The 26,175-nt window shown below is 43.3% G+C and overlaps 2 protein-coding genes and 1 non-coding gene across 3 annotated transcripts; 1 reads left to right on the forward strand and 2 right to left on the reverse strand.

The window, feature by feature from the left end:
* Nucleotides 1-7,973: 7,973 nt before the first annotated feature.
* Nucleotides 7,974-16,755, forward strand: ACAT2 (acetyl-CoA acetyltransferase 2). Its single transcript, XM_059468756.1, has 9 exons — nucleotides 7,974-8,075; nucleotides 8,163-8,297; nucleotides 9,410-9,591; nucleotides 10,746-10,863; nucleotides 11,632-11,775; nucleotides 12,807-12,929; nucleotides 13,622-13,776; nucleotides 15,850-15,960; nucleotides 16,506-16,755. Exons 1-9 carry the CDS (start codon nucleotides 8,027-8,029, stop codon nucleotides 16,671-16,673), a joined length of 1,185 nt encoding a protein of 394 aa, XP_059324739.1. The 5' UTR covers nucleotides 7,974-8,026; the 3' UTR covers nucleotides 16,674-16,755.
* Nucleotides 16,756-16,937: 182 nt separating this feature from the next.
* On the reverse strand, nucleotides 16,938-25,365 carry TCP1 (t-complex 1). The gene is made up of 12 exons (XM_059468755.1): nucleotides 25,204-25,365; nucleotides 23,569-23,654; nucleotides 22,748-22,876; nucleotides 22,271-22,368; nucleotides 22,013-22,123; nucleotides 21,151-21,332; nucleotides 20,442-20,568; nucleotides 19,934-20,109; nucleotides 19,099-19,222; nucleotides 17,981-18,173; nucleotides 17,501-17,664; nucleotides 16,938-17,242 (listed from the first exon to the last, which is right to left on the reverse strand). Exons 1-12 carry the CDS (start codon nucleotides 25,274-25,276, stop codon nucleotides 17,026-17,028), a joined length of 1,680 nt encoding a protein of 559 aa, XP_059324738.1. The 5' UTR covers nucleotides 25,277-25,365; the 3' UTR covers nucleotides 16,938-17,025.
* On the reverse strand, nucleotides 24,239-24,374 carry LOC132071903 (small nucleolar RNA SNORA29). Its single transcript, XR_009418246.1, has one exon. It is a non-coding gene; the product is annotated as a small nucleolar RNA SNORA29 (small nucleolar RNA).
* Nucleotides 25,366-26,175: the final 810 nt, after the last annotated feature.

The following is a 26,175-nucleotide window of genomic DNA, read 5'->3' on the forward strand; positions in this document are numbered from 1 at the left end:
GCCGCTCCCGCCCGCTCTTTATTTGCGGGTTCTCTGCGCTACAAAATGGCGCCCAGGGAGGAAATGAGCGCCCGCCCCGCCCCGCGACCGGCGGCTGCGCGCGCACCCGGCGTGGGGGGGGGGGGGCGGCAGCGGCTCCGCAGCGGTGCAAGGCCGCGGCCCGGGTACCTCGGCCCGGGTACCTCGGCCCGCCTGCGGGGCGGCTGCTGCGGGGGATCGCCGCTCGCCCCGCCGGGAAGAAGCGGCTCCCGCGGGTTATTAGAGCGCCGATTTAAACCCTGTCAGCCGAACGGACCGCGCAGCGCTCGTGTCCCTGGGGTGCCGCGCGGCCTCCTGCCGGCGGGGGGCGCCGCTGTCCGGCGGGACGGGGCGAGCGGCGCCCGTCTCCCGCCAAAGCGGCTGAGGGGAGCGGGAGCCGGCGCCTCCTGGAAGAGCGCTGGGCGCCTTCCCGGAAGGCTGCCGGAGAACATGGGAGCTCTGGGAAGGAAAACTACGCGCAGCGCTAAATAAAACGCAAGATGGGTGCCGGGCTGCTCGGCGTGGCTGCCGGGGCTGCCTACCCGCCGGCAGTGCAAGTCAGTGTCCTCGGCCACTGATGAAAGATACAGGACTTAAATTTCAGCTGCTTCCAAAGAAGTGAAACATCAGTTCTCGCGTTGGGGAATAAAAACCGATAAAGTTTGCCCTTCGTTGAGGTCTAACAGTGAGCTGGTGCTTTAAAATAAAGTTTATCCTTCTTACTGTCGTGATTTCGCAGGCTGTGCTGTTGGGTAAATACTTGTGCCTTTTGTCGACAAAGTCGAAGAGCTGCTGCAGGCTAAATTAGTCTGTCACATGGGTTGCACAGATGAAATTGATTGTCACTCACTGTGACAGGGCTGAAGGTGCTCCAGAAATCTCTCCTGACTCTTCATGGTAGCAGAAACAATATAATCACTACAGAATAGAACCCAATGCACGTGGTCCCACATCCACATGTAGTGTATATATGAATACACAGAATTTTCAGTGAGAACTTAAAATGTTTAAAAACCTCACTGCAAATGAATTGATGTAGCTACCCGAGGTAGGGTGGTAAGGTGACCACAAGGAGAAAGGACCTGAATAGATGTCTTTGAAATCTTACCTCATTTAAAAGTGACAAAAGATGCACTGTGATTACTGTATTGTTACCTGCTCCTACTTTTCTTGCAGATATTTGTTTTAAGCATTCAAGATACCAATTAACAGATGAAGCTATCCCAGGATATGGCAGCATGAGAGATGAACATTAGAGTTGGCCTTAACAAAAACATTAATGTAGCAAATTGACTTGATTTCCTTGAGCAAATGTAACCATTACGATACTAAAAATGCATATTAACCAAGCAGGAGAAGAAGCTGAAACTTTTTCTACATAAAATAGGTGCAGACGTATGCTTGGGGCTTCTTTTATTCTGTGTGTAACATATCTAACGTGTTCTGTGTATCAGTGGTGATTTAAACTCAAGATCTCCCAGTACTTTGTCTAGAGTTTGGCTACTTTTTGTTATGTTCAGAAACCAAAACTCCTTTGTGTCTTCCCAGTAGTACAGATAAAGGGTCTAGCTCAGATACCCTCTAAGGTGTGGGATGGTAAACCTTCCACAATTGTTTGTGTTCATGAGCATGTAGAAAGTATTCCTGCGTTTTTTACCGCTTGTCAGCACCTAGTTATTTTAAATTTATCTTTACAAGTGTAGATTACATTTGTGGGAAATGTGCTAGCTGAACAAGAGGCAGGCAGCCAGGGACATGTAGAGATAAGTGGAATCAGCCTCCAGAGCTTAATATTCCGGGCTTTCTTCCTTCTGTACTTTCAAGTTGGTAAGTGTATTATCAGGCTACACCTACAATTTTTGTTTAGGGAAATAAGGGCAACAATTTGGTAACCTGTCCTCTGATACTTTTGGGAAGAGGACATTTAACTGAAATACTCCTTTGTTCTGTTTGCACATCTCTTACACAGGGAGAACTTACCTGGGACTTTTTAGTGCTGCTGGAACAAACGTGTCAACACCCGCCTTGGGTTGTGTCTACAGTGTGGTAACTGGAGTAAATTAGCTTTTCAGGTAATAGGTGCTGTCATAACCCCCAGCAGCAGCATTGGTGTTTGGATGAGAGGGCATGTCCTGATCTGTCCAAGCATCAACACAGAAGTCAAATTCATATATTGATTCAACTGTAATGATAAAATGGAATAGAAACCAGATTATGAATGAGTGGGCAGCAGAGTTCACTGGGTTTTAGGTTCCTTGAATGATGGTGTGTTACTCATTAACTTAATTGTCCATTAACTGGATGGCTCCTCCTTGGTTTTACTGGCTCAGTTCTGGGTTTCTGTTCCACCCCTTGGTTTCACACGGAAGCCATGTGGACCAACACAATACTACAATGTTTCCCAGCTCTGAGGGATGCTATTTGTCCCTGGGGAAGGCAGGCTCTAAGGGAAAAGCTTCCTAGTGTAAAACACTTGTAAAAAAAATTAGTCTGTAGGTCAGGAAAATGAGGAATTAGGGGAAAAATGACATAAAGCCTTTTTCAAAAGTTAAAAAAAAAAAAAAGTTGGGAGTACTGTACATACTCTTGGCGTTTTAAAGGACCTTGAAATACCAGGAACAGAAGAAAGGCCAGTGGGCTGTAGCAAAGGCTGTCCTTGACTTGCAAGGACAGGAGATGGAGCAAGGCAAACCCCTGGTACATCTGCAGCAGAGAATGAGCTCTCAGGAGCACTGGAAAAGGCTGCTGCAGCCTACAGGTATGGGAGAAAGATAAAATCTGTGGATTGCACTGAGAGGAAAGGGATACAGAGAGGTCCTTCAGGTAACTACTAGGTAAAGATCTAGGCTGCAGAAAGTCCAAATTTGACATCAGAGAACTCTCTCTTTTAGAGAAGTTTCCTGAATGTGAGGCTGCAGGCTTAATGCTGTCTTTATATCCCCTGCTAACATGCTTTTATGGGTCTTAGTGGAATTATCACCTATTTTGCTCACATCTTTATAGCAAGAAGTAAATAAACTTCTTCAGAAAGCTCTTGCAATAATTACTTTTTATTTAACAGCAATTTATATATAGAGAGAGTGAGTGAACTCCAGAGCCTCTCCTGAAGACATCCCCTGACTGATAATCCATCCAGATACAATTACAACCAAATTATGACTCAAGTTAAATTCATTTTTGGGGATGCTTGATGAATACTGCCAGCTTGCATTTGGAGTACAGGTGTGCATATAGTTGCTAAGGATATAAGCCCAGGTGTTTACTATACTTTTTTTTTTAAACCATAGAAAGGTCAAGATAGTTTTAGTAGTGCAAATGTTTTCCTGACTGAGGGGAAGACTACATTTTTTAATTAAGCACCAATTATATTCCCTTTAATTAAGCACCAAACATTCCCTTACAAAAATGGATTCAAGGAAAACACAGATTGGTCTTAACACAGCCAAGGACATTTCGTTCCCTTGATTTCCAAGGACCCTGTCAGTCAGGTGGGAGATTGAGAAATTTTAGAAAATGTAGCTCTTTACCTCACTGGGAAACAGTGTGTCTGTCTGTTTTTAAAACAGGCCTTCTGTGCTGAACCTACTCATAAACAACTGAATGTCAGTCCACTGCTAAGAAGACCCAGAAAAAGAATGAATTGTCTTTATATCAATGAAGAAAGGTCTTGAAGTACTAAAGGCATCCAGGAAGCCCGAGTTCCTATAGCAGATATTAGTACCAATATTTGTGTATAAGACTTAATAGACTAGAGAATTTGCTGTTACAGGAAAGTTTTGAAATCTATTTTAAAAAATAGAATTATCTCATATTGAGATTTATTAAAGTAATTGGATTTTGTTTGGGTTTTTTCCCTTTAAGAGGTGCAGCTTAGTTTTTATTAAAATCACATTCCCAACAAACCTGTTTTTGTGAATATTCATTGACCAAATGTCAGATTTAAGGAAAAAAAATCAAAGGCTTCAGATTTTGGTAACCATACTGATTTTTTAAAAGGTCAGATTTAGAAAAAAGTCATTTAGCAGGAGACTAAATCAGTGAACACTGAAATCCTCTAACTTTTTGTCTATTTCTAATAAAACAGAGCCACCACTAGCAAATGAAAATGCAAAAATCCTTGAGTATTAACCAAAGGCACTTGTCCATTTGATTGTGTTCATAGCAAAGTAGTAAATAAACTTTGTGCAACTGGTACAGGTGAGATTTCTGTTCTGAATCGATTACTTCATTTCTCAGAGTTTAGATTTCTGAGAAATGACAAAATGTACCAGCATGAGGCAGTAGTTTGTTATTGAGTATTATGCTGCTCATTAACTACATTGAATTTAAAAGCACAGCTGCCTACTCCCATTCAGAAGTGTTTTTTCTGCATTTAAATAACTCAACTTTGATCTGTACCATGCATGTTTCATAATTATTTGCCTTTGTGTGATTGCTACATTATTTCGCTATGTTACATGCCCCTTTTGTCCATTTGGATATCAACCCTGGACACCACCCAAGCAGAGTTAATAGAATACTGCAAACCTGATAGACATACCAGGATAAAATTCATCTCTGTTGTTTTGGGGTGCTCCAGCCTCACAGCCTGGTTTGTTACTAATGCTGAGCTGCAAAACTCTTCTGCTGTTTGGGGCTGAGAGCAAAGGTGCAGCAGGTCAGCTCGCTGGGGTGTGCTGGCCTCAAGGCCCTAAGGCTGCTTCATATTTGAACTTTTTCTGTCTGCTAGTGAACTGTGGAGAGGGAAGGGGCTGAAGCCTCACTTTATGTTCCATTCAATATTTGTAAAGTTTTAAAATCAACAGAATCCTGTTCATGAGGGTTACTTCATGTGTAGTGTCAGTTGTGGACTGTGAACACCTGCTGACATTTAATCTGAGCTCATCTCACATTATTGACTTTGTATTTCCATTGATGGCCTTAAGTTGTAATCAGTCAAATGTTGCATTAAGAATGACATTTTGGTATATGGTACAGTTGATAAACAACATTACTTGGTGCTGCCCTCATATGTCTGTGTTACTCACTCTCTACTGAATTTTGAAAATGTGCAGGGACTATATTCAGTCATGCAGGTTTGCTCAGGAATTGTACAATATTTTTCTAAAACAATCACTGTATTTCTTAATATCCTAGAGTCCTAACTTTTGCTTTTATGTTAGTTCTACTACTTGCTTAGTGATAGCCTTTTGAAAAGACACAAAACATGTTTTTCCCCTCCAGATTTAATCTTACATTTTTGTCAGTGTTATCGGCTGCTCTGAGTGCACAGCACCATTAAAGAACAGCAGTGCTGCATGCATGTTGCCAATTAACACATCCTTTAATGCATCATCTTAGGAGTCTGGTACATCAGTCTGCCTAAGCATTTAGCTGCCTGCAGGATTTTCCAGCAATTTCCTTTCCTGAAGACACCTGATGGGGATTCATCTCTTGCTGAAAGCTGGAAACCCCAAAGTAACTGAAGAACACATGGTTTTCTGCTATGGCCTTATCCTTCACAAAGGCCAAAATACCTAAAAGGTGTCGCTTTCATGTTTCTCTTTGCTGATTTATGTCCGGAGATAGCTCAGGGATGCCACTTGCTCGGTTTCTCGGCTGTTTAGGTGGCCTGGAAAGGCCCAGGAATGGCCTTGAAGAGCCGACGCTTCAAAGGACGAGAAGAGACTTCTGATCTTTTCTCGGTCTCGGTGTTTATTAATTGTTTATCTAAAAGATTTTCTTTCAGCCCGACAGAGGTCTGCACAGCAAGCCAGCCATGAGCACACTGAGAGCCCCCGGGGTGGTCACTTATCTTTATACCTGAAGTTACGTATACAATATTTATAATTTTTCCCCAATACCTTCTACCCTTATTAACCGGTGCACTTTTAGTAATAACCAATCCCAGAGTGCCACCATCACCACAGAAGATGGAGGCCAAGAAGAAGAAGAAGAAGAACAGGGCACGCCCCAATTCCTCCATCTTACTTCTTTAGACCCCCCTGTACCAAAATCCTAAACCCTGTGTTTTACACTCTAATTAACTTATCCCTTTACCATACACCCAGTGAAACCTTCCCAGTCCTCATACAGGTGTCGTCTCCTGTGTCGGATCAAAGTCCAGCCACCAGACACTTCTGGCAACATTCCAGGACTCCCGAGCCCCCCAAGGGTGTTCTTGGCCACTCTGCACCTCCATCCTGAGGTGCTGAGATCCCACAAAAAGGAGGAATGCATTTTGAGTGTTGGAGTCCTGCAGCATGATTTAGCAGAGTTATTGGTGAAATCTAGGCCAATCTTGCTTTCCATAGCTGAAGTAGGATTTTTTCCCTGTCTCGTAATGCTATAGTTTTTTACATTTTAAAGCAAAAATAGAAGCTGATAGGAGTCAGAAGACTCCAACTCAGGGATTGTAGTGCTCCTTTTGCTCGTTGTACCCTCACAGAAAGTACAGATGCATTTTGTGGATGCAGATTTAATCTGCCAAATTCAGATTAGCCAACATGCAGGATGTGAGCACAGGTGTACTGGTGCATTCACTGCATATATAACCACATTTATGTTTGTCAGTGTTTGTCATCACATGCTGTGTGCTTTTTTAGGACTTAATTTGTACTTCTGTTCTCTCTGTGAAAACCTACAGAATTTTACTACCTGGATAGAAAAAAAAGTCTCCCAACTTCATAGCTAAGGTAGGAGCAACAGCACATTTTCTAACCATCTTCTTGGACTTCAGATGCAAATTCAATGCAGTGCTTTGGCTGGCATGTCTCTTAGGCTGGGTACCCATGAATGAGGATAGAAGGAGTAAGGACTGAAGTTCAAGGCTGTGCAATAGACCAGTTATTTCAGCCCGTGTAAATTTTTTTTAACTGTTGTTAGTTGTTACTGTTGTTAGTTGTAACTGTTGTTACTTTAACTTACTTTCTTGCTTCCTCCCTTTATTCTATCCCTTCTTCTTACAGATATCTTAATATTATTGCTTCCCACCTACATTCCCCGCAGAGAAACATTCCTGCCTGCCCGTCCGGCTGTGGGTTGCGGCCACTGCTGCGGCCGCCTCCTCTCCTTCCAGCTCCTGCGTCGTTCCAGACTACCTCGCCTTTCCCCTTGCAGCATCGCTTCCCACGGAACGGCCTGGGAACAGCCCCCTGCTTGCCTCTTTCGTCAGGTCAGGCAGGAACAGCTTCTGGGCCAGCAGCGGAGAAATATAAATATAAATATAAATATAAATATAAATATAAATATAAATATAAATATAAATATAAATATAAATATAAATATAAATATATGTCAGGCTTCTGCTGAAATTAGGAAAAACATAAAAATATTTACATATTTAAAATATTTTAATATTTTAATATTAATGTGTTAAATCATGAATTAAAATATTAAAATATTAAAAATATTAAAAGGGTGTTGGTAATCTCTGCACATCAGTTGCTGAGCAGATCAAACCAGCGATCGGCAGTTTTGTATAGTTTTACTCAGATTATTATTCTTTTCTCCCTGCTCACGCAGATCCCAAGAAAGGCCGCCATGAAATAAAGAAACTGTCCTTAAAGCCACAATATGACAAGGTAGCACTTGACCCGCACGCTTTATTTTGTAAATAAATAATCCAGCGGGAGCTGGCAGCCGGCGCTGCGCAGGCACCGGGTGTGCGAGCGGGGGACTCGGGGAAGTGCCGGAGCCCGGCAGCCCCGGTATACCGGGCAGAGCCGCTCCTCTGTCCCGGGAAGGGAAAGGAAGGGAAGGGGCTGGCAAGGAATCGGCCGAGGCCGCCCCATCGATCGCCCCAGGGCGCGGCCCGACCACGCCACCGCCCGCCCGGCCCCCGCGCCGCGCTCCGGTGTCCGGCGGCGAATCCCGTGCCCGGGCTCCGTGCTGCCGCCCCGCCCGGCGGCGGCGAGGGGCGGGACCGCCGCCGACTCCGCTTTCGCTCCGGCCCGGCCGCCGCTCCGCTCGGGCTCCCGCTGCTCCGTTCCGCTCCGTGCCCGCCGCTGCCGCTGCTGCCGCCGCCGCCATGAGCGCGGATCCCGTCGTGTTCGTGTCGGCCGCCAGGACCGCCGTGGGTGAGAGGCGGCGGCGGGCGGCGGAGGGTCGCGGCGGGGCCGGGCGGGTGTCCCGGGAATGAGCTCTCCCCCTGTGTCCCCATCCAGGCTCCTTCAACGGCGGGCTGTCGTCGCTGCCCGCGCACGAGCTGGGCGCCGCCGCCATCCGGGAGGTGCTGCGCCGCGCCGAGATGGCCCCCGAGGAGGTGTCCGAGGTGATCCTGGGGCAGGTCCTCACCGCAGGTACAGGACAGCGTCCCTTCGGGGCTGTCCCATGGGAACGGCTCCGGTTTCACCTTCCAGGGCCGTATGCCTTGCCATTGGGAGCACGGTTCCTTAACAAAGGACTTGGCTGCTTCTCCCTACACTCTGGGTGATCGAAAGGATGGGGTTTTGGAAAGGAGGTGTTGTGGGGAATAGTTCGGGTTTTTTTAAATCTCTGAAGTAGCCAACAGTGTGCGTGTGAATGTCAGTTTCTTTTCTTTGTTACAGCATCCTTCTCACCTTGCTCATCTCAGCTGCTAAATTTAATATCCTAAGTAATGATAACTGAGGTTTTAAGAGCTAGGCCTGCATTTGTGTTAGTCTGCAGGACTGACCTGCAAGATCTTGTGATGCAACTTGTTTGGAGACAAATATTTTGATTTAATGAAAATGTAACTGGCAGGGAATTGTTTGTTTTGAACTTGTTCCTGCTCTTTCCAGGGTAATGTTTAATCATTAGGCAGCTTTGTATTTTAAATGTGGAGAAAGGAAATATATCTTTTTGTCTCAGATGATTCAGATTCCTCTGTATTTTCAGTTTGCTGAATGATGTGCTCTCCTTGTCCTTTTCTTTGTGTACAAAGAGCTTTGGCCTGGGGAGATGCAGATCAAGACTCTTTTCTTTGAATATAGTGCTCCTATTATCTCCATCAAGATCACAACAAAGACTGGAAGATTTCAGGTCCATCTGTGCATAGTTATGCTTTTGGTTTCCACATGAACTGTCAGGAAAAGTTAACTGCTGGTGATGTACAGAAGATGTCAAAAAGAAACTCTTCAGAAAGTAGCAATTTAAATGATTTCTCATCCTACACATACAACAGGCTAGGGCTGATCTGAAGTAGTGTTTCCTCTCACCTGGCATCAAAAGCAGAGCTATATATATATAGAACTATCAGTAGCAGGTATTTATTGATCAATATAAATGAGAGAGGTTATCTGTTTATGGATTACGGCTGGGCACTTCTCTACCCACCAGCTAAAAGTAGGAGTGAGCTTTAAATTTTTGTGGAGTCGGGGTATTGTGACCAGTGACAAGGTGGATTTGTGTTTTAAGAGCAGCCAAAAGCACAATGCTCCTGTTCCCACAGGTGCTGGCCAGAACCCCGTGCGGCAGGCCAGCGTGGCTGCGGGAATCCCGTACTCCGTGCCCGCCTGGAGCTGCCAGATGATCTGTGGGTCGGGCCTGAAGGCTGTGTGTCTGGCTGCTCAGTCCATACTGATGGGAGACTCCAGCATCGTGGTGGCAGGGGGCATGGAGAGCATGAGCAAGGTAAAGCAGAGGGTTAGACTGGCATTGTGCTGACGTGCTGGGAGCAGAGAGCCCCGTGGTGAGACCCTGGGTCTCCAGGCTGGCACCTGGAGCCAGATCAGAAGGGTCGCTGTGCTTGTGAATGAACTTACATATGCAACAGTAGCACACTTCTTTTGAAACAAGACTTCATACTGTAGCTACTGAAAAGGTGCCCTACAAACACACACTGCATTTAAAATTCCATCTTTATTTCCATCTAGCCCTGTTATGGTGAATGATTTTTTTGTCATCTCATTATAGGGGTTCCATGCTGTTGTCTCCTTACCACAGAAGTTTCACACCTTCTTGGTGTTTCTCATGGACAGCTCCTCAGAGCACTGACTCTTTCTTCACAAAGCAGCCAACCAACTCTATTCCCTTCTCACCCAGCCCCCCCCACTCTTTTATAGCACTCTTCTTCTCATTGGTTACAGCTGTGGCCTATTAAAGTCAGGCCTGTTCCTAATCTTTGCTAATTGGCCCAGCTGCAACTCCTTAGGGGTATGATTACTCTCTACACTATCTTTATTTCCTTATATTCTATCCCTCTATAGATTTTCCTGTGACATATCACAATAAACAGGATTTTTGTATTGTTAGAAGCCCAGAGAAGGAATAACTGAAAATGTTATTGCTTGTCAAGAAATTAGAGCTTGGAAAGAAAGCAAAGCAGTTTTATTTCAAGGTGTTCATCCCAAGGCTGTGTTCAGGAATGGGTCTGAGCTGGTGATCTGATTCCCAAGAAACAGATGACCTCTTCTGCCAGGGCTCAGCTGCCTGTGCTGAAAGTGATGTTAACATTCCCTGGCAGCAGAGTGCAATTGGGAACTACCTGGAGGAGGCTAGTAGGATGGGAGAGCTACAGCCATGTGGCCCAGGAATGACAGATTTGGTCTGTGGAGAGGCAACAGCACTTGCAGTGTGGTGGTCTGCTACCAGGGGAATGCACAGGCCAAATGGCACGCCAGCTGGCAGCCTCTGGAGGGACAGGGAGAGCAGGCAGCTGGAGAGACTGCAAGGGTTTGGGATGGGTACCTCCAGCCAGCCGGCAGGAGTCTGTCTCTGCCATGGTCTGTCTGAATTGTGTACTGGAGATGTGAATATCTCACTCCTTTCAAAATATGCTTTTGCAGGCTCCTCACGTCATTCACATGCGAGCTGGGGTCAGAATGGGAGAGGCTTCCTTGCAGGACACCATAATCTTTGATGGCCTTACAGATGCTTTTTACCAGTATCATATGGGCATAACAGGTAAGTGATGACAGTCCATAAAATGAAATAGTCAACTGGAAGAATTCACTGATGAAATTTCAGAAACCTGAAGTTACAAATAACATGTTTCAAGCTGTCCTTATGTTGTAGTCATGAAAAAGAAAGAAAGAAATACATAATATTGAAAGGCGTTGAAGGCATTTTTCATTTTGTTTGCAAAGCTGCTGCTTTGGGTTTTTCTTCTGTCTGAACTAATCTCTCTGCATCTTTTCTACATCTGAGAAATTTAATTTCAGAAAAAATATAAATAAAATAATCCCTGTATGTGACTGGAGCATTCAGCAGCACAGGTTTACAGTGGGGGGCAGTTACGTAAAGTGCCCTGTGGATATGCTTGGTTCTGCAGCTTCAGGTTATTGCACCCTGGCTGGGATGGTCAGCCAACTGCATTTCCAGACCCTGCTTGTGAAACAGAGTGACTGCAGAAGTGTTCCCTTTCCTGAAGTGGCTGTAGAGAGATCTGAGCATAGTACTTCAGAGAAGCAATAAACTACAAAAGCTTGTTTGCATTTGTTTTTAATTTAATAATATCATCTGGGAGGTGATTCCACACGGAACATTTTACCCTCAAGTGAAAATACAGTAGAAAGTCATGAATAAACAAAACGAGGAAATTGGAATGAAAAGGGTTCAACAAACTCAGCTGCTTGCTACAGCAAACATTAATGACTACCTTTGTGCTTACAATTTTGCAACTTAAAATTTTGGCATTTCCTGATGGCAGTTTGCATTTTGTTCCTGTTTCAGCTGAAAATGTGGCCAAGAAGTGGCAAGTCAGCAGAGGGGAGCAAGACCAACTTGCTGTACAGTCACAAAACAGGGCAGAGGCAGCACAGAAAGCTGGCTATTTTACAAAAGAAATAGTTCCTGTTCTTGTACCTTCTAAAAAAGGTAGGTGTGAATGGATAACGAGAGCTGATTTTAAGGAAAAAATCTGTTTTCTGCTATGGCTCCTGTAATCAGTGGATGCTTTCCCACTTACACAGCCTTTTTGTAAGCAAGTGGCCTGTTGCTCTCTTTTTCAGCTTTCAGTGGTTATATTTTAAATAACAGAGAAGCAATGCAAATTTGGAATATCTCAGTGTAGCTTTCTGCAAATAGTAATAGTGTGTTTATTGGATATAGAAGAACAACCTAGACAAAGCACTGATTTAACATAGGCTTAGATATGGTACCAAAATCAGTGGTTTTCATTTTCTTAAGACTCCTGCTGCACCAAACTTAAAACAGTCATATTGATCTGGCAAACCTTGCCCACCTAGTAAAATACAGATTGACAATAATTAGGGTTACTAGTTAATTATGTAGTCAGGTTACATATAATGGGTATGCTTCTCTTTAAATTTGTGAGGGATAGACCTATTACAATGTCTGAACTAAGGTCTCTCTTGAGCAGGGGACCTTGTGAGGTAGATGCAAAAACTGAATTTTCCAAAAAGAAATCAAGAATCAGTTCTTCAACAATTCCATTGAACAGACCTTGCAGAAAAAGTCCTGGCTTTATGCTGGCTACAAACTATTTCATGATAACAGTTTAGATTATCATATTCATTGACATTTGACTATTCTTTGTACCAAGATTACTAGAAGTATCATTTGAAATATAGCCTTCTGCTGAAAGAGAAGGCAATAGGTTAGGAACAGCAAGAACAATACTGACTTTTGCATAACTAGACAGCTTTTTAGCTGCTAGTGTTTGTCTTAGGAAACCTGAGCTGTCTGCCCTGCTAGAAGGAGCTGGAGGGTTACAGCTGCTTGTTAAACTGCCCTGAGTCGGCAGCTGTCTCCAGTGTAAGAATGCCTTGTTGGTTGAAAGGAATATGGTGTATATTCCCACTCAGCATGTTGTTTTTGCTGTCTTTCTGTTTGAGATGTGTTTGTGTGATTAGACACTCTTGTGAGCATAATGCTCTGTTTTGCAGGTCCTATAGAAGTTAAAATAGATGAACACCCTCGACATGGGAGCAGCCTGGAAACAATGTCAAAGTTAAAGCCCTGTTTCCTGACAGATGGAACTGGGACAGTAACAGCAGCTAATGCTTCAGGTTGGTCCACCTGGCTTAAATGACATGGAGAAGAGCTGTAGCTGTTTGTGGCTGAAGGCAGGGTCTCTGTGAGGGGTGTGGCTGCTGTGTGTTCCCTGCTATGCAGGAAATGGCAATGTGTTTGCCAACATGGGTAGAACTCCATTTTAGATGTGGTGGGGGATTTCTTTAGAGAGTTGTCTTTTGTTTCCTTGTTTTCTATGAAACAATACAAGAGTTTGGACAGTAACAGCAATATTTGATAGGCTGGAAGGACTATTTCCTTTTAAAACTGTGTAGGGGTTTCTGACACTGCAGGTTTGGACAGTGGAAAACTTAATGATTCATGTTTGAAAATGTTACTCCTGTGGGACTGACCCAAGCAGCTTTTAAACATCTTCCTGTGTCTTTATGCTGCTCCTTCCAAAGCCTGCCAAACAAGTCTGATGTACTTATTTTTCAGATTTTGCTTTGATTCTTCCACCTGCTGTTTTCCAAATAGAATCACAAACATGTCACATTTACAGCGATATAGTTTCAAGTGTTTGTGGCAGAGAACAGACTTAGCTGGTATGAGCAGTACCGACCTAAACTAGTAAATTATTTGTGATTTTTGTTTTGTCTAGATTGTGATTTTATGCAAGCAGGAGAAAGTGGTACAGTAAAAGCCATAAAGTCCAACAAATAGATACAAGCTGTTTGTTATTCCACAGGTTTAAATGATGGAGCTGCAGCTGTTCTTCTAATGAAGAAATCAGAAGCTGCTAGGAGAGGTCTTATGCCTTTGGCTCGGATTGTATCTTGGGCTCAGACAGGTATAGATCCATCTATTATGGGAGTAGGGCCCATTTCAGCAATAAGGAAAGCTGTAAGTAATCATTTATCTATGTATCCATGATGCTAAAACTCTTGGTTTTAATTGCTTTTTGTTTTCTGACCATGTTTTGGTTTTGACCTGTTCTAAAGAAAATTTAGTAGAAAAAAGTAAACTATGTGAAAAGCAGACTCAAAATAGTGTAGTATATAAGATTAGGAATCCTAGTGCTACTAGCCTAGCACCTGCATGTTGGAAAAAGAAAACCCAAATGCATATGTGTATAAATGGACTTCAGAGTATAAACTAGTCAGGTTTGTGGAAAGGTACCTAGATAACCAAGGAGGCTAAAGATCAAATGTCAGGGATGCTGTAACTAACCTAATTCAGTGATATGGTTCTCATGCTGTGTGTGGCCAGGTTAATTTTCAGATCATTGCCTGAATGTATTTGCAATAGTACAACACTGAGGGAAGGGCCACTGAGTGCCATCTGCATTAGCAAATGGGACAGTGCCCTTTGTGTTTCAGTTTGGCCTGCAAAATGCTTGCAGCTTACAAACTGGATTCCTTTCAGGTGCAACTAAACAGGAAGGTGTATTCCAAAACCACATCTAACGTGCTCAGAGCATTACTGAGCCACTGATGTGCTCAGTGCTCAGTCCACAGGACAAGGTTCTCAGTGCCTGAGGGAGTAGCCCTGCTGGTACCACACTGCTTGCTAATGCATCCATAACCCATAGCAGCCTCACATGATTATTTGTTAAAGCTTAGCTATGAAAGTGAGCATGGAAAGAGCTAAGAACAGATTTGCTTCAATGTTCCTTATTTTTTTCATACTGTGTAAAGGTCTTATTTTGTTCACCTCTGTAATGTCCTGGTGATGTGGAGATATGACCTGAACTCATCCAAGCTCTGTGGCTTTTGACAAGAAAATCAGAACTATCATGCTAAAGCTTCTTCGTACCAGATCTCAAAGCATTCTTTCAAATAAGGATGCAGTGGCTGCATATACAATACAGTTTTAGTATAAACTGTGGGACAGACAAGCTGTACCTATAACTGTACACATACTATGAGAAAGGGCACACTGCTTCATAGAGCATGGTCCCAATAACACCGAGGCTGTGGCTTCAATCCCTTCATGGGCCATTTATTTAAGAGTTGGACTTGATGATCCTCATGGGTCCCTTCCAACACAGAATATCCTGTGATTCGGCAATTAAACTTTGTAATGTGTGTTACCAAATGTTCAGACCCCCCATGTATTGTTTATCACTTCAGAATTTTAGAGTAGCACTTTATAGTAAGAGAATGACTATGTTATACATTAAGTGTTACAATAACAATTGTGTATCTTAAGCTTTTCCCAGAAGAATGGGATACTCCATATTGTCTATTTTATCTATAGAAAAAGGCTCTCTTCCTTGACTACAGTCTCAGAGGTGCACCAGTCTGGCCAGCCTAGGTTGTGAAACATCAATAGTGATGATTATGCTGATAAAGTATTGCTGTTAGAAACAAAGCGAGTGGAAGTAAAAATGTACACATGTGAAACATGCCTACACCTGTACCAGAGTAGGCAATTGCATCACAGGTTTCTCAAGTGAAAACATGAGCCAAACCATCTTCAAAAATAGTCACCTGTGAAAAGCTTAAAGTGCCAGCTTTCAGTGTAAAGGCAGGAGAGACTGGACAAATCAGATGTGGCACTGAGCACTAATGGTTGACACCGCACTATGTCCTGTTTATTAAAAAGTCTCCCTAATGGAGTCAGACTATGTCCTAAAAAGTTGCTTTTGATCTCTTAAAGTCTGCTTCTGAATGCAGTGTTTGTTGTAGTAAGGGCACCAGATACAGTTTGATTCTCACAATTGCACCACCACTGCTACTACGTATAAAATCAGTCAAGATTTTTATGAGCAGCCAGCATTATTGTATTGACTTGTACTGACTTGTCTGACACTGTGGTCTTCAAGAATTCTGTCATCAACAGTGGCTATAAAAAATTGTTTTCCTTCAACTTTACAAAGCTTCAAACTACACAATTTACATCTTATGAAAAACTTCCTCTGGTGCTGAGGAAGAGCTAAAAGATAATAAGGTCTTATTTGCACTGTTTTCTCAGATTGACAAAGCTGGCTGGACTCTGGAACAAGTTGACCTGTTTGAAATTAATGAAGCCTTTGCGTCACTATCTATTGCAATTTCAAAAGAACTGAAAGTAAACCCAGAAAAGGTAATGATTTGTAGGCTGGCATTAGCTTACCTCCTGTAATTCAAACTTGTCCCATTCTGTGCATGTGGATTGTAAAGATGAGTACAGCTCTCTTGCAATCCCTTTGGTATAAGCAAATAGGGTGGGAGCCCTAGCAGGCATTTCCTCACACTGCTCAGTCCACTGGCTTTGCTAGCAGTGTCCCAGCTGAACAACTTCCAGGGTTGCTGCAGTGGATTTTTATGCAAATGTAGGCAACTGCTCAAACATACTTAATTCAGAATTTGAAACTGCTGCCTCAGGTATTATTTCAGTGATGGCAAAAAGCATGGGTATTATTCTCCCCTCCCTAAATTCACCTCTTTTCTTCAGAGCAAAGACTGCACCCTTGCAGAAGAAATACTGATTATTACCAGCTGTATGCACTTTCTTGCATGAAGTGAGGTTTGGGATTTCAAGCTCACAAGTAATTAAGGGCTAGATCCCAGTGAAGTAATATATGTTGAAAATCAGCTAAGCCAGTTAAATGTTCTCGACTGTCTATGTTGGCTTTTTTTTCCTTTTAGATCAACATACAGGGTGGAGCTATTGCTCTTGGCCACCCTCTGGGCGCCTCTGGCTGTCGCATCCTTGTAACTCTCCTCTATGCATTGGAACGAACTGGTGGAAAACGTGGTGTTGCTGCTCTCTGCATAGGAGGAGGAATGGGAATAGCCATGTGTGTTGAGAGATAAATGTGAGGGAATGAATGAACAGCTAGTATGAACTAGCTTTGAAGCATTTTACTAATAAACTTCTAATAACATTTTAACAGTTCACATTTTGTTTTGCCTAAATGTAAGTAAGCTTACACCATTACTTTTTGACACTCAAGCACTGATTTGACAAAGAGGTCAGTGGTTACTGCAGGCACACTAGTTGTTAACACACTCTAGAGCCTAAATTCTCACTGCAAGGACCAAGCTCACTTTCAAAAATTAAGTTTGTTCACAAGAAAATAGCAGCAACATTCAACCACTTGTTTTATTAACATTTTAGTTATAAGAGTGGGAAGTGTAAGTGAAACAAACATAAATAAAGCCTAAGTTATTCTTCAAGTGCTCCAGACTGAACTGCATCCTCATAGCACCCTCCTTTCTCTTCTTTAGTTTCAGGGTGCAGTTTAATAAGATCATCAATTCGAAGAATAGTAATTGCAGCTTCTGTTGCAAACTTGAGGCTCTTCGTTTTGACCATGGTTGGTTCAAAGACACCAGCTTGCTTATTATCACGAGGTTTTCCATTGATCAAGTCAAGACCAATCCTGGAAAGAAGGAATGCTGTCAGATGGAGAGGGAGAAACAGCAGAAATACAGCTGGGAGTATGCTGGGTAGCTACTGCTTCATTACAGCAATACATACACACAACTGAAGGGCAGGGGAAAAGGAGTTCACTGATAACATACATACATTTATTTTTTTTACTATGCAAATCATGGTTCAGTAAACTGGGAGAATAATTTTCCATGTAGGTCACCAACCCACATCACTTTTACCAGCCCTCTACCAGATAGATACTTGCCATTTCAGATTTTTGCGATCTGGGTTAACTTGAGCCTCGTTGTGGAATGCTCTCAACTTTGCAACAAGATCTGTGGCATCCTGAGCAGCATTTACTGCCAATGTATTTGGAATTACTAAGAGGGATCTTGCAAATTCTGCTATTGCAAGTTGTTCACGTGATCCCTAGAAAGAGGAAAAAAGTTTTTAAACCCATACTACAACAAGAGAGGAAAAAATAGAGCCACAATCCAGAACAGCACTAACAGGTAGGGGTTTTCACATGCAAAACCTGTGTTTGGGTCAAAAAAACCATAGAATCTAATTATGAGAGAAAGAATTAACTAATATCCTCCATTTTAAAGAACCATCTTAGATTCTGTAAGGTGATTATGTTTTCATGAACCACAGAAATGACTTCTAGTAGACGAAAATAAACACCTGGAGATTCATGGTGCAAGTCTAACACATACACAACATTGCTGCTTTGTGCAAGACTTACCATGCTGGTTGCATAATTTTCAAGATATATTGAGAGTGCTGCCTCTACAGCACCACCACCTGGGACAACAGACTTGGATTCCAAAACCCTTTTGACAACACAGAGAGCATCATGTATAGATCGCTCCATTTCATCACACATGAAGTCATTGGCTCCTCTCAAGATAATTGATGCTGAAGTACGAGCCTTTGTACTAAGAAGAAAAGGAATCAGAAGTCAGCTGTGTTGGATGGAACCTAGATTAAAATTCTTCTTGGAAATTTTTTTCTTCTAAAGCCAAGTTCAGTTCAGCCTCATTATTTCAACATTTAAAATAAAATCTTAACATTGTTATGTCCCTTGCAGGATACATACATTGTAACTTAAGTCACCATTTTAAAGTCTAACATGCATGGATCTAGTTTGAATTTTAATCTTTTAAAGAAAGACTCAAAGTGACATGACAAGATGTTTCCCCATCAAAGAGGGGAAAGCATACTTAGATAGCAAGAAAGATCCCTTTTGGACAGCCCTCAAGTAAATTAATGACTGCCAATGTTACAGAAAAGGCTGTCACATGTAGCTGACACACAAGTGCCATGGGGAGAGTGTCATTCATGCTCAAATGACACCACAGGAACATGAACACCCAGAAGGGATACTGAAGCAGCGGGAAAGTTATTATCCAAAGTATGTTCTTGTTAAATGAATTGATATTTAAGTCTTCAGGTACCTGACAGCAGTGACAGCAGCAGAAGTGAACACTGTCTTTCACAACAAATGGAAAGATTTAGCTCACACCTCCTTATTCAAATGAAAATACTCAGATGGCACCTATTTCCCTTTACCATCTCTAAAGGGAAGCCAGTTTAGAAATATCTGTTTATTAACAAAAATTTAAGTAAAAACTGCCTAGCAATCTGATTGTCTCATTTACTGTAGTTCACAAAACTTATCCAGCTCCAGCAAAAGATATTAAATACTGATACTTTCACCTCTAATTTGCACTGGATTTTTGTATAACTATTTTCCTATGTGTATAACTACTCCAACCACTCAGATAGCATCAAGTAAATAAATGCAATTATATCTCAAACTTAGTAGAGAACAAAACTGAGTATTTTTAAAAGGATCCTTACTTCTTGATTAAAATCAGCTCATCATCACAGATTCTCTCTTGAATCACTTCCTCAGCCTGTCCCAGCATTAATGCCTCAAAACTCTCCTCACCTTCAAGGTTTGCAAGGGTTGAACATATGGTTGCTTTAACAAACAAACAAACAAAAAAGTGAAGTTAACATTCAATTCCTGCACATAACCCTTTGCCCACTTCCCAGAATACGTGTACAGAAAGAAAAGCAGAAATAAAAGCTGTGTTGAATAGATTTTTCTTAAACAACATTTCTAGTTCTCAGGCAGCAATTCAGTAGTTCTAACTGATAAACTGCTCCTTTTGTTCAACTTTTACAGCACTTCTTTTTTCACAGCCAGTACAAGTTCCCATGCTTTACCACAATGAAAAAGTTTTCTTCCAAATTTAAGAACTGACAGATAAAAATATGTACAGGACCAGATTTTTTTAAAAGTATGATTTAGTGATTTAGGAGTTCTTTATTCATCTTCAACTATCCAAACAATGTACTTAACTGTCTAAACAGAGGCTTATGAATGCAAGCATAGTAAAGACTTCTAAACAAACACAGATTATGGCTCCTATTTCCACAAAAGGCCAGTCTTCACAGTGCCAGGCAGCTTCTTCTCCTCCCACAGTAACAATCAAGTTTTACAATACTACTACTTTGACAAAGGTCACTTAAAAGCAACAGTAAAGCTAAAAAGAAGTGGCTCAACTTTACTCATGCTGACCTTGAAGTTTAAGAAGTTGTGTTTTAAAAATGAGTTAAGAAATACCTTAACAACAGCTACTCTTTTGAAGAATAAATTTATAAACCAGTTATTCTTACACAGACATACCTCCTGATGCCTTAGCAATCCGCTTAAGGTCCTTTTTGACGACTCTTCGTACTGCCATAGCTCCAGCATCAACAAAGTATTTCAGACACATATCATCAATACCTCCAGTGGTGAGAATCACATTGGCACCAGTGGCCAGAATCTTCTGGATTCTTTCTTTGGTAATATCTGACTCTCTGCAAAGATTAGCGCCAAAGTTATAAAAAGGTATTAAAAAATGTAACATCACATCTTGTCAGCCAACTTCCTGAAACCTTAATGCAGAGCTCTGCAAGAATGGACCACTGCACAAACATACTTGTATTTCTTGAAAACTGACTTAATACTAGTTCTGCCTCCAGAAGTGAAGGCTTTTTACATTACTATTTGGTATTGGTGGGAAATGTTAGCATTCAAAACATTTTTTACCTCTTGCACTCAGCCAAAATTAGATTGAGCCACCTCAACTGAAGAGACCAAATCAAGCCTGTGAAACCCCACTGCCTCAGTTATTCAAGCTTCCACACACCTCTGCCTTATCTGGTCCAGCTTCTCAGGGTCTGAGATAACAACCTGAACACCGAGCTTCATTTTTGCTTTCTGCAGGCTGAAGTCAAGGCATGCAATCTTTGCATTAACTATTCTCTTGGTCATACCTGATGAGGAAAAATAAGCAAGAAGAATTTTGTCAAATTGATTTAACAGAACATCAAGTCAGCATTAGAGATTAATATTAGCATTATTTTCACATTTCAGATTCCTACTGTTTGCTTCTCCACCTTCAGTTCTGCCCTACTGCAGAAAAATGCCAATTGAGACTTTCCTGTGTTACCTTTTTACATACCCTGTCCCCAAAATGTGCATGACCATGACAATCTGACCTATTGGTCTCACATCCTCTAAGTCACCTAATCACAGCACAGCTCTGCTAAATGAACAGTTCCCCACAAACCTGGCAGTGGCTCCCCATAAGGGAAGCATTTAAGTTCCACCAGACCACAATGCTACCTTGCTGACACTGATCCAGGGAAACTACACCAACACTTTGTGGATCACTGCTAGCTGGCAGGCTCTAGTCTAAGAAACACTGGGGAAGTGCAGTATTTTGTATTCCTGTTTAATTGTTCTGGAACTGAAAACCCACATGATTTGCAATGAACACAGCCAGTAAGGAGAGCGATGCAGAAAGATGGAGAGGACTGAGGTGAGATGGAGGATTTCTGGAAGCCTGTCCTTACCCTGAGAGCCCACGACGCAGTTGAGCGCGTAGCCGTTGACGAGAATGCTCTCCTTCTGGCTGCGGCCGTGCGCCTTCAGAACATTGACCGAGTTGATGGGGTACCGAGCCTGACCCTTCTGGTCTGTGTATTTAACTGCCAGGGCAGCATCCACCACCATATTAGCAAAGAAATCGCCATCACTGACAGGCTGTTAAGGTTAGAACTGAAGCAGGAAACTAGTATTATGCTTAAGGGGAAAAAAACCCCCAAAACAAACCATGAACAGAAATAACTGACAGTGCCAAAACTAAGTTTCCAGAAAAGAGCTTCAGAAAGGCATGTAAGTGCTAGCTCTCCTTACCACTCTCTTAAATGAAAGAGTAATTCTAAAAGCGGAAACACTGGTTGGAAATTATGACAGACTAGTATGAAACCTGCATTTTACGTACCTTTTGTTGCTAAAGAAAAATGTGTATCCTACGGTCAGTCTGCACAAAAGCTAAACATGCAGGTTTTTCTGTGCCCATGGAGTAAAATTCAACTATCTTTCCTCTGATTCACTCCCAGGTACTTCTGTAACACTTTCTTCTATTCACAAAACTCTGTATCTAGTCTCCCTAATAAGCAAAGCAATTGTTAGGGAACAATACCCTTTAAAAGCTATCATGATGGGCCAACCCAAATTTAAATAAACTGTGAAGAGTTTGAACATGCTTTCCTATGCCAGGTCACAATACCTGTAATATGCCTGTTATAAACACAACAGCTTCAATACTGTGTCATGTTCATAAAAACTGCTGCCAAGGATACTCTAGCCCAGCTACTGAAGCTTCCTAATCAACCACTCCCACTTCACTCACTTGATCAATTTAAAGGATACACTCCTATGATTTTCGAGGACATTGATGTTTTAGCAGCATTAATTAGGCACTCCCTGCCCAACTCATCTGTGTTAATAACAAGATTTTCATTGATGTAGCGAACAGCTTCCCTGTAAAATAAAGACAAATACACTAGTAAAGAACCACTCCCATAGAAACCCAAAACCTGCAACAAACCACCATATTCCACTTGGCACCAACAAGTCTGTATTAATGCAGTCACAAAATGCTGAAATTCAACTGTATCAGATTCTTACTTGCAGGCAAGTCTGTATCCACCGATAATGGAGGTAGGATGAATTTTCTGTTTCACCAGCTCATCTGCATTTTTGAGAAGTTCTGCAGCAATGATTACCTGTTTGAAATACAAACACTAAATAGGTGCATTCCACATAAGCAAAGTAACTACCTTGTGCAACACAGACCTAAAACCAGTTTCTGATGTGAGGTGAGAGCTACCTAATTCCAACCCCCACCAGGCTATCTAAAGTCTCAGGCAAGTTTTCAACACTCAGTATCCTTGTTCATATTTCAGTTCTTTCAGTTGTTAAAAACTCAAAACCTAAATTCAGCCTCTATGACCAACCTCCAATATAGGAAAAATCAATAATGAAACAGAAGCGGTCAAATTCCCTTCTGAAGCATCACTTGGTATATGGAAACTATCATCTACGGAAAACACCAAATCTAAACACTGACTTTTGATATATCTGCCTGTAAAACTTGCTACCTACCACTGAGGTGGTCCCATCACCAACTTCTTTGTCCTGCAGGTCTGCCAGCTCACAAAGGACTTTTGCAGCAGGATGTTCCACTTCCAGGAGCTTCAGAATGGTCGCACCATCATTGGTAATGGTCACGTCCTAATTTTCAGAAATCAAATGTGCATATGAGGTATATTTCTATAACACTTTCACTGTTGCATTTCATAATGCTCATACAGAAAGAAATTAATGACTCTTTGCAATTGCCCATAAAATAACTATTTATAACAAAACTTTCCTGCTTCTTTTTAACGTGGAGTCCCATCCTAGCAACAGAAATGTTACCAGTGCAGAATCTGCCCTTTCTTTTGATCAGAAAAGCCTTATGGTACAGAAATTTATTGAACATTTTGCAAATACTGGATAAGTAGTCATGCAATGACTTCCCTCCAACAGTATTTTATTACATCAGCCTGGAAAATGACAAACTTTCTTCAACTGCTTGAAATATTTCAAAATACTGCTTAAAAGTTTATTATTAATTACTTGAATTATGTCAGCACCTGTTAAACCTGACTTAAATGGTGAAACTGTCTTTTTGCAATCTGATCCATATTTTAAATGGTTACAAAGACTTATCTACAGAAATTAAATAACTGTAACACATACATTACCACAATAGATGAAACTAAAATGATGTAACACACAATAGCTAATTTTACCACAGTTCTCCTACCTTTCTCAGGAAAAAACAGGCACATGCACATTAGGCACATAAAGCACACTAAGTGGGAGCACTTTTACACAGGAATACAAGCCCTCCTGACACTTGCTAAAGTAACATTACTTACCCCAATATCATCCACCAACATCTTATCCAGACCAACTGGCCCAAGAGAACTCTTCACAATATTGGCAATAGCAGATGCAGCAGTAACTGAACACATGAAACAAGTAAAGAAAAAAAAGTTTTATCTTCCCAGCTTTAAGATGATTCTCAGGTTTGTAAGGAACAGTGCCAAGAACCAAGAGATCAGGAATTTGACAACAAGTGATCTAATCTAGCATTACATTTCAGCCTATCTAACCTGAGGCCTCACCTTACTTTGCTAGGCTTGCTGCTACTAAAAAAAATACAATCTGCACCAAACCTCACTCTTCCCTCCTGGCTGGTTTAGCTAGCTAAGCTGACTGACCAGAAAAAGAATGGTTTCTCTGCTGTCTCGGTAAGATGGAGGACAGGACTGAGGTCAGAGGAGCAGTGGTGTTAGATCAGGAGGGATTGGTAGCACTGCTGCTTTTGGCTGCAGGAAGCTGTACAACAAGACTTCACTCTCACTTAGTCCTCAGTTCTGGGCAGACAGAGAACAAAGGCATCACCACACATCAATCAGTAAAACATCCTCTGGTCCTTATCAGGCCTGTGACTGACACAAAACATTTCCTTCTGCAACTAAGTCACCGAAAAGCGACTTTTCAGTCACTACTAAAACAACAACACCTCTAAAACACTGACTTGTTTAAAGGTTGTTCTGCCATCTTCATATAGGAAAAAGATACAATCAACCTTTTCCTTCAGACCATGGCAAGTTTTTCTCTATCCCACAAGCATAGCCACTTAATCTGGAAATTGAAAAAGTGGTAGTTAAATGGGAACAGTTATAACTCAAGAGACCTTAAAACAACACAACAATTTATTCTGCTTAGGCGGATTAATGTCAGCTTTCTCGAAGAAAGAACCAAAGGTGCCATTATCACGTGGAATCTCACTCGTGAATTAAAGCAAGGCTCGTATATTTTCAGTAGTTGCCTAAAGTACTATCAGCGCTACAGGAAAGGATCTCAGTTCGATCGGGAAGCAAGTTTTGGCTTCTTCCTTTGTATTTTGTCTACTGAGAATCTGAGATCGGTCTCGGAATTTGCAGCCTTCCCCCAGGACTTGGGGTTCAATCCTGAGCAATGGGTAACGCGTTTGAGAAATGCAGTCACAGACACGCATTCCGAGAGTGATCCCCAATTTCCAAATCAGGTTATTTATTCCTTGTGCTAGGCGGCAGGGACCCTCCCCAGCTGCCCCTTCCCCTGCAGAATTCCCGGCAGGCCTTGCAGGCTCAGGCCCTCCGCGGCCGGGACGGGGCAGAGAGGCCTCCGTGCAGCAGCCGCAGCCTCAGCCGCCCCGGCCCGGCGTTCGCTGCTTCCAAGGGACGGAGGGGGACGCGGGGCCGCCACTCAGACTCCTGGAAGAGGCGCGGGATGGCGTGCGCTCCACTGCCGCCTGCCTCCCTCCGTCTGCTCCCTCCCTGCAGGCAGCAGCGGCCCGGGACGGCAGGAATCTCTCGAGAGGAGCGGCAGTTCCCGGGCAGAGCGGGGCGGGTGAGCACATGGCAGGGGTGACCATGGCCGCGCCATGTTCGCTCCCTGCTGCCCCTCCCTTCCCCCCCCCCCCCCCCCCTCCCCCGGCCCTCGCCGGGGCGCCCTGCCCTTACCGTTTTGCGTGCGGACCGTGTCGCCGCTGGTCCGCTCGCCGAACACGGCCAGGGGCCCCTCCATCGCGGACATCTTGCCGCCCGGGCGCGGCGCCACACGCACAGGGAAGGGACGGGAGGGCGCGGAGAGGCGGGATGGCCGGGGCAGCGCGAGGCACGCTGGGAACGCGCCCCGCTGCGCGCGGGGGCGGTGGGGGGGCACGCCCCGCGGGGGGCGGGGCCGCAGCCCGAGCCTGCCCAATCCCGGGCGCGGCGCCGCCCGGCCTCGAGCCGCGATTGGCGGGCGCCGCTAAACAAAGAAGCCGTGAGACGGGGCGGGGCTGGGGCGCTTCCACGGGCTTCTAGAAGGTGTCGCGGGCCGGGGCGCGCAGGCGCTGGGATTGCTGCTGGTGGCGGGGCAAGGGAGGGGTGCGCGAATGGCGCCTGCTGCTCTGCGCTGGGACAGAGCCAGCTTCTTAAAGTGGGGACTTCGGCATGCGGGGCCGTAACTGCCCTTCTCAAACACGTTACTCATTGCTCGGGATTGTATCCCGAGTCCTGGGGGCAAGGTGGGGAAGGCTGCAAATTCCGAGACCAATCTTGGGTTCTGAGATGGCAAAAGATGAAGAAGCTAAAGATCTGTTTCCTGGAGAAACTGAGATTCAAGCTGATACTTTAAGCAGAACACTTTAATGAGAATGACCCTAACTCATGATTGCGATTGCACTTGATAATGGCACCATTGTATAGTTTGAAGATCAATGAGCTGTAACTGTTATCCTGCCACTTTTCAATGGCTAGCTTAAATGGCGATGCTTGTAGGATAGGGGGAAAACTTGCTACAGTCTGAGGGAAAATCTCAGGGAGTAGTGGGGAGATGGGGAACCTGCAAGGCTCAGGCTGAGCATTCATAGGGCATGATGTGAACAAGCTTCTTGTATTTTGACAAGCAAGTACCTTGTGTGGCCAGGAGCAACCTCCACTGCCGGAGTT

The sequence above is a fragment of the Ammospiza nelsoni genome, chromosome 3 (genome assembly GCF_027579445.1).
Source record: "Ammospiza nelsoni isolate bAmmNel1 chromosome 3, bAmmNel1.pri, whole genome shotgun sequence".
Lineage (NCBI taxonomy): Eukaryota > Metazoa > Chordata > Aves > Passeriformes > Passerellidae > Ammospiza > Ammospiza nelsoni.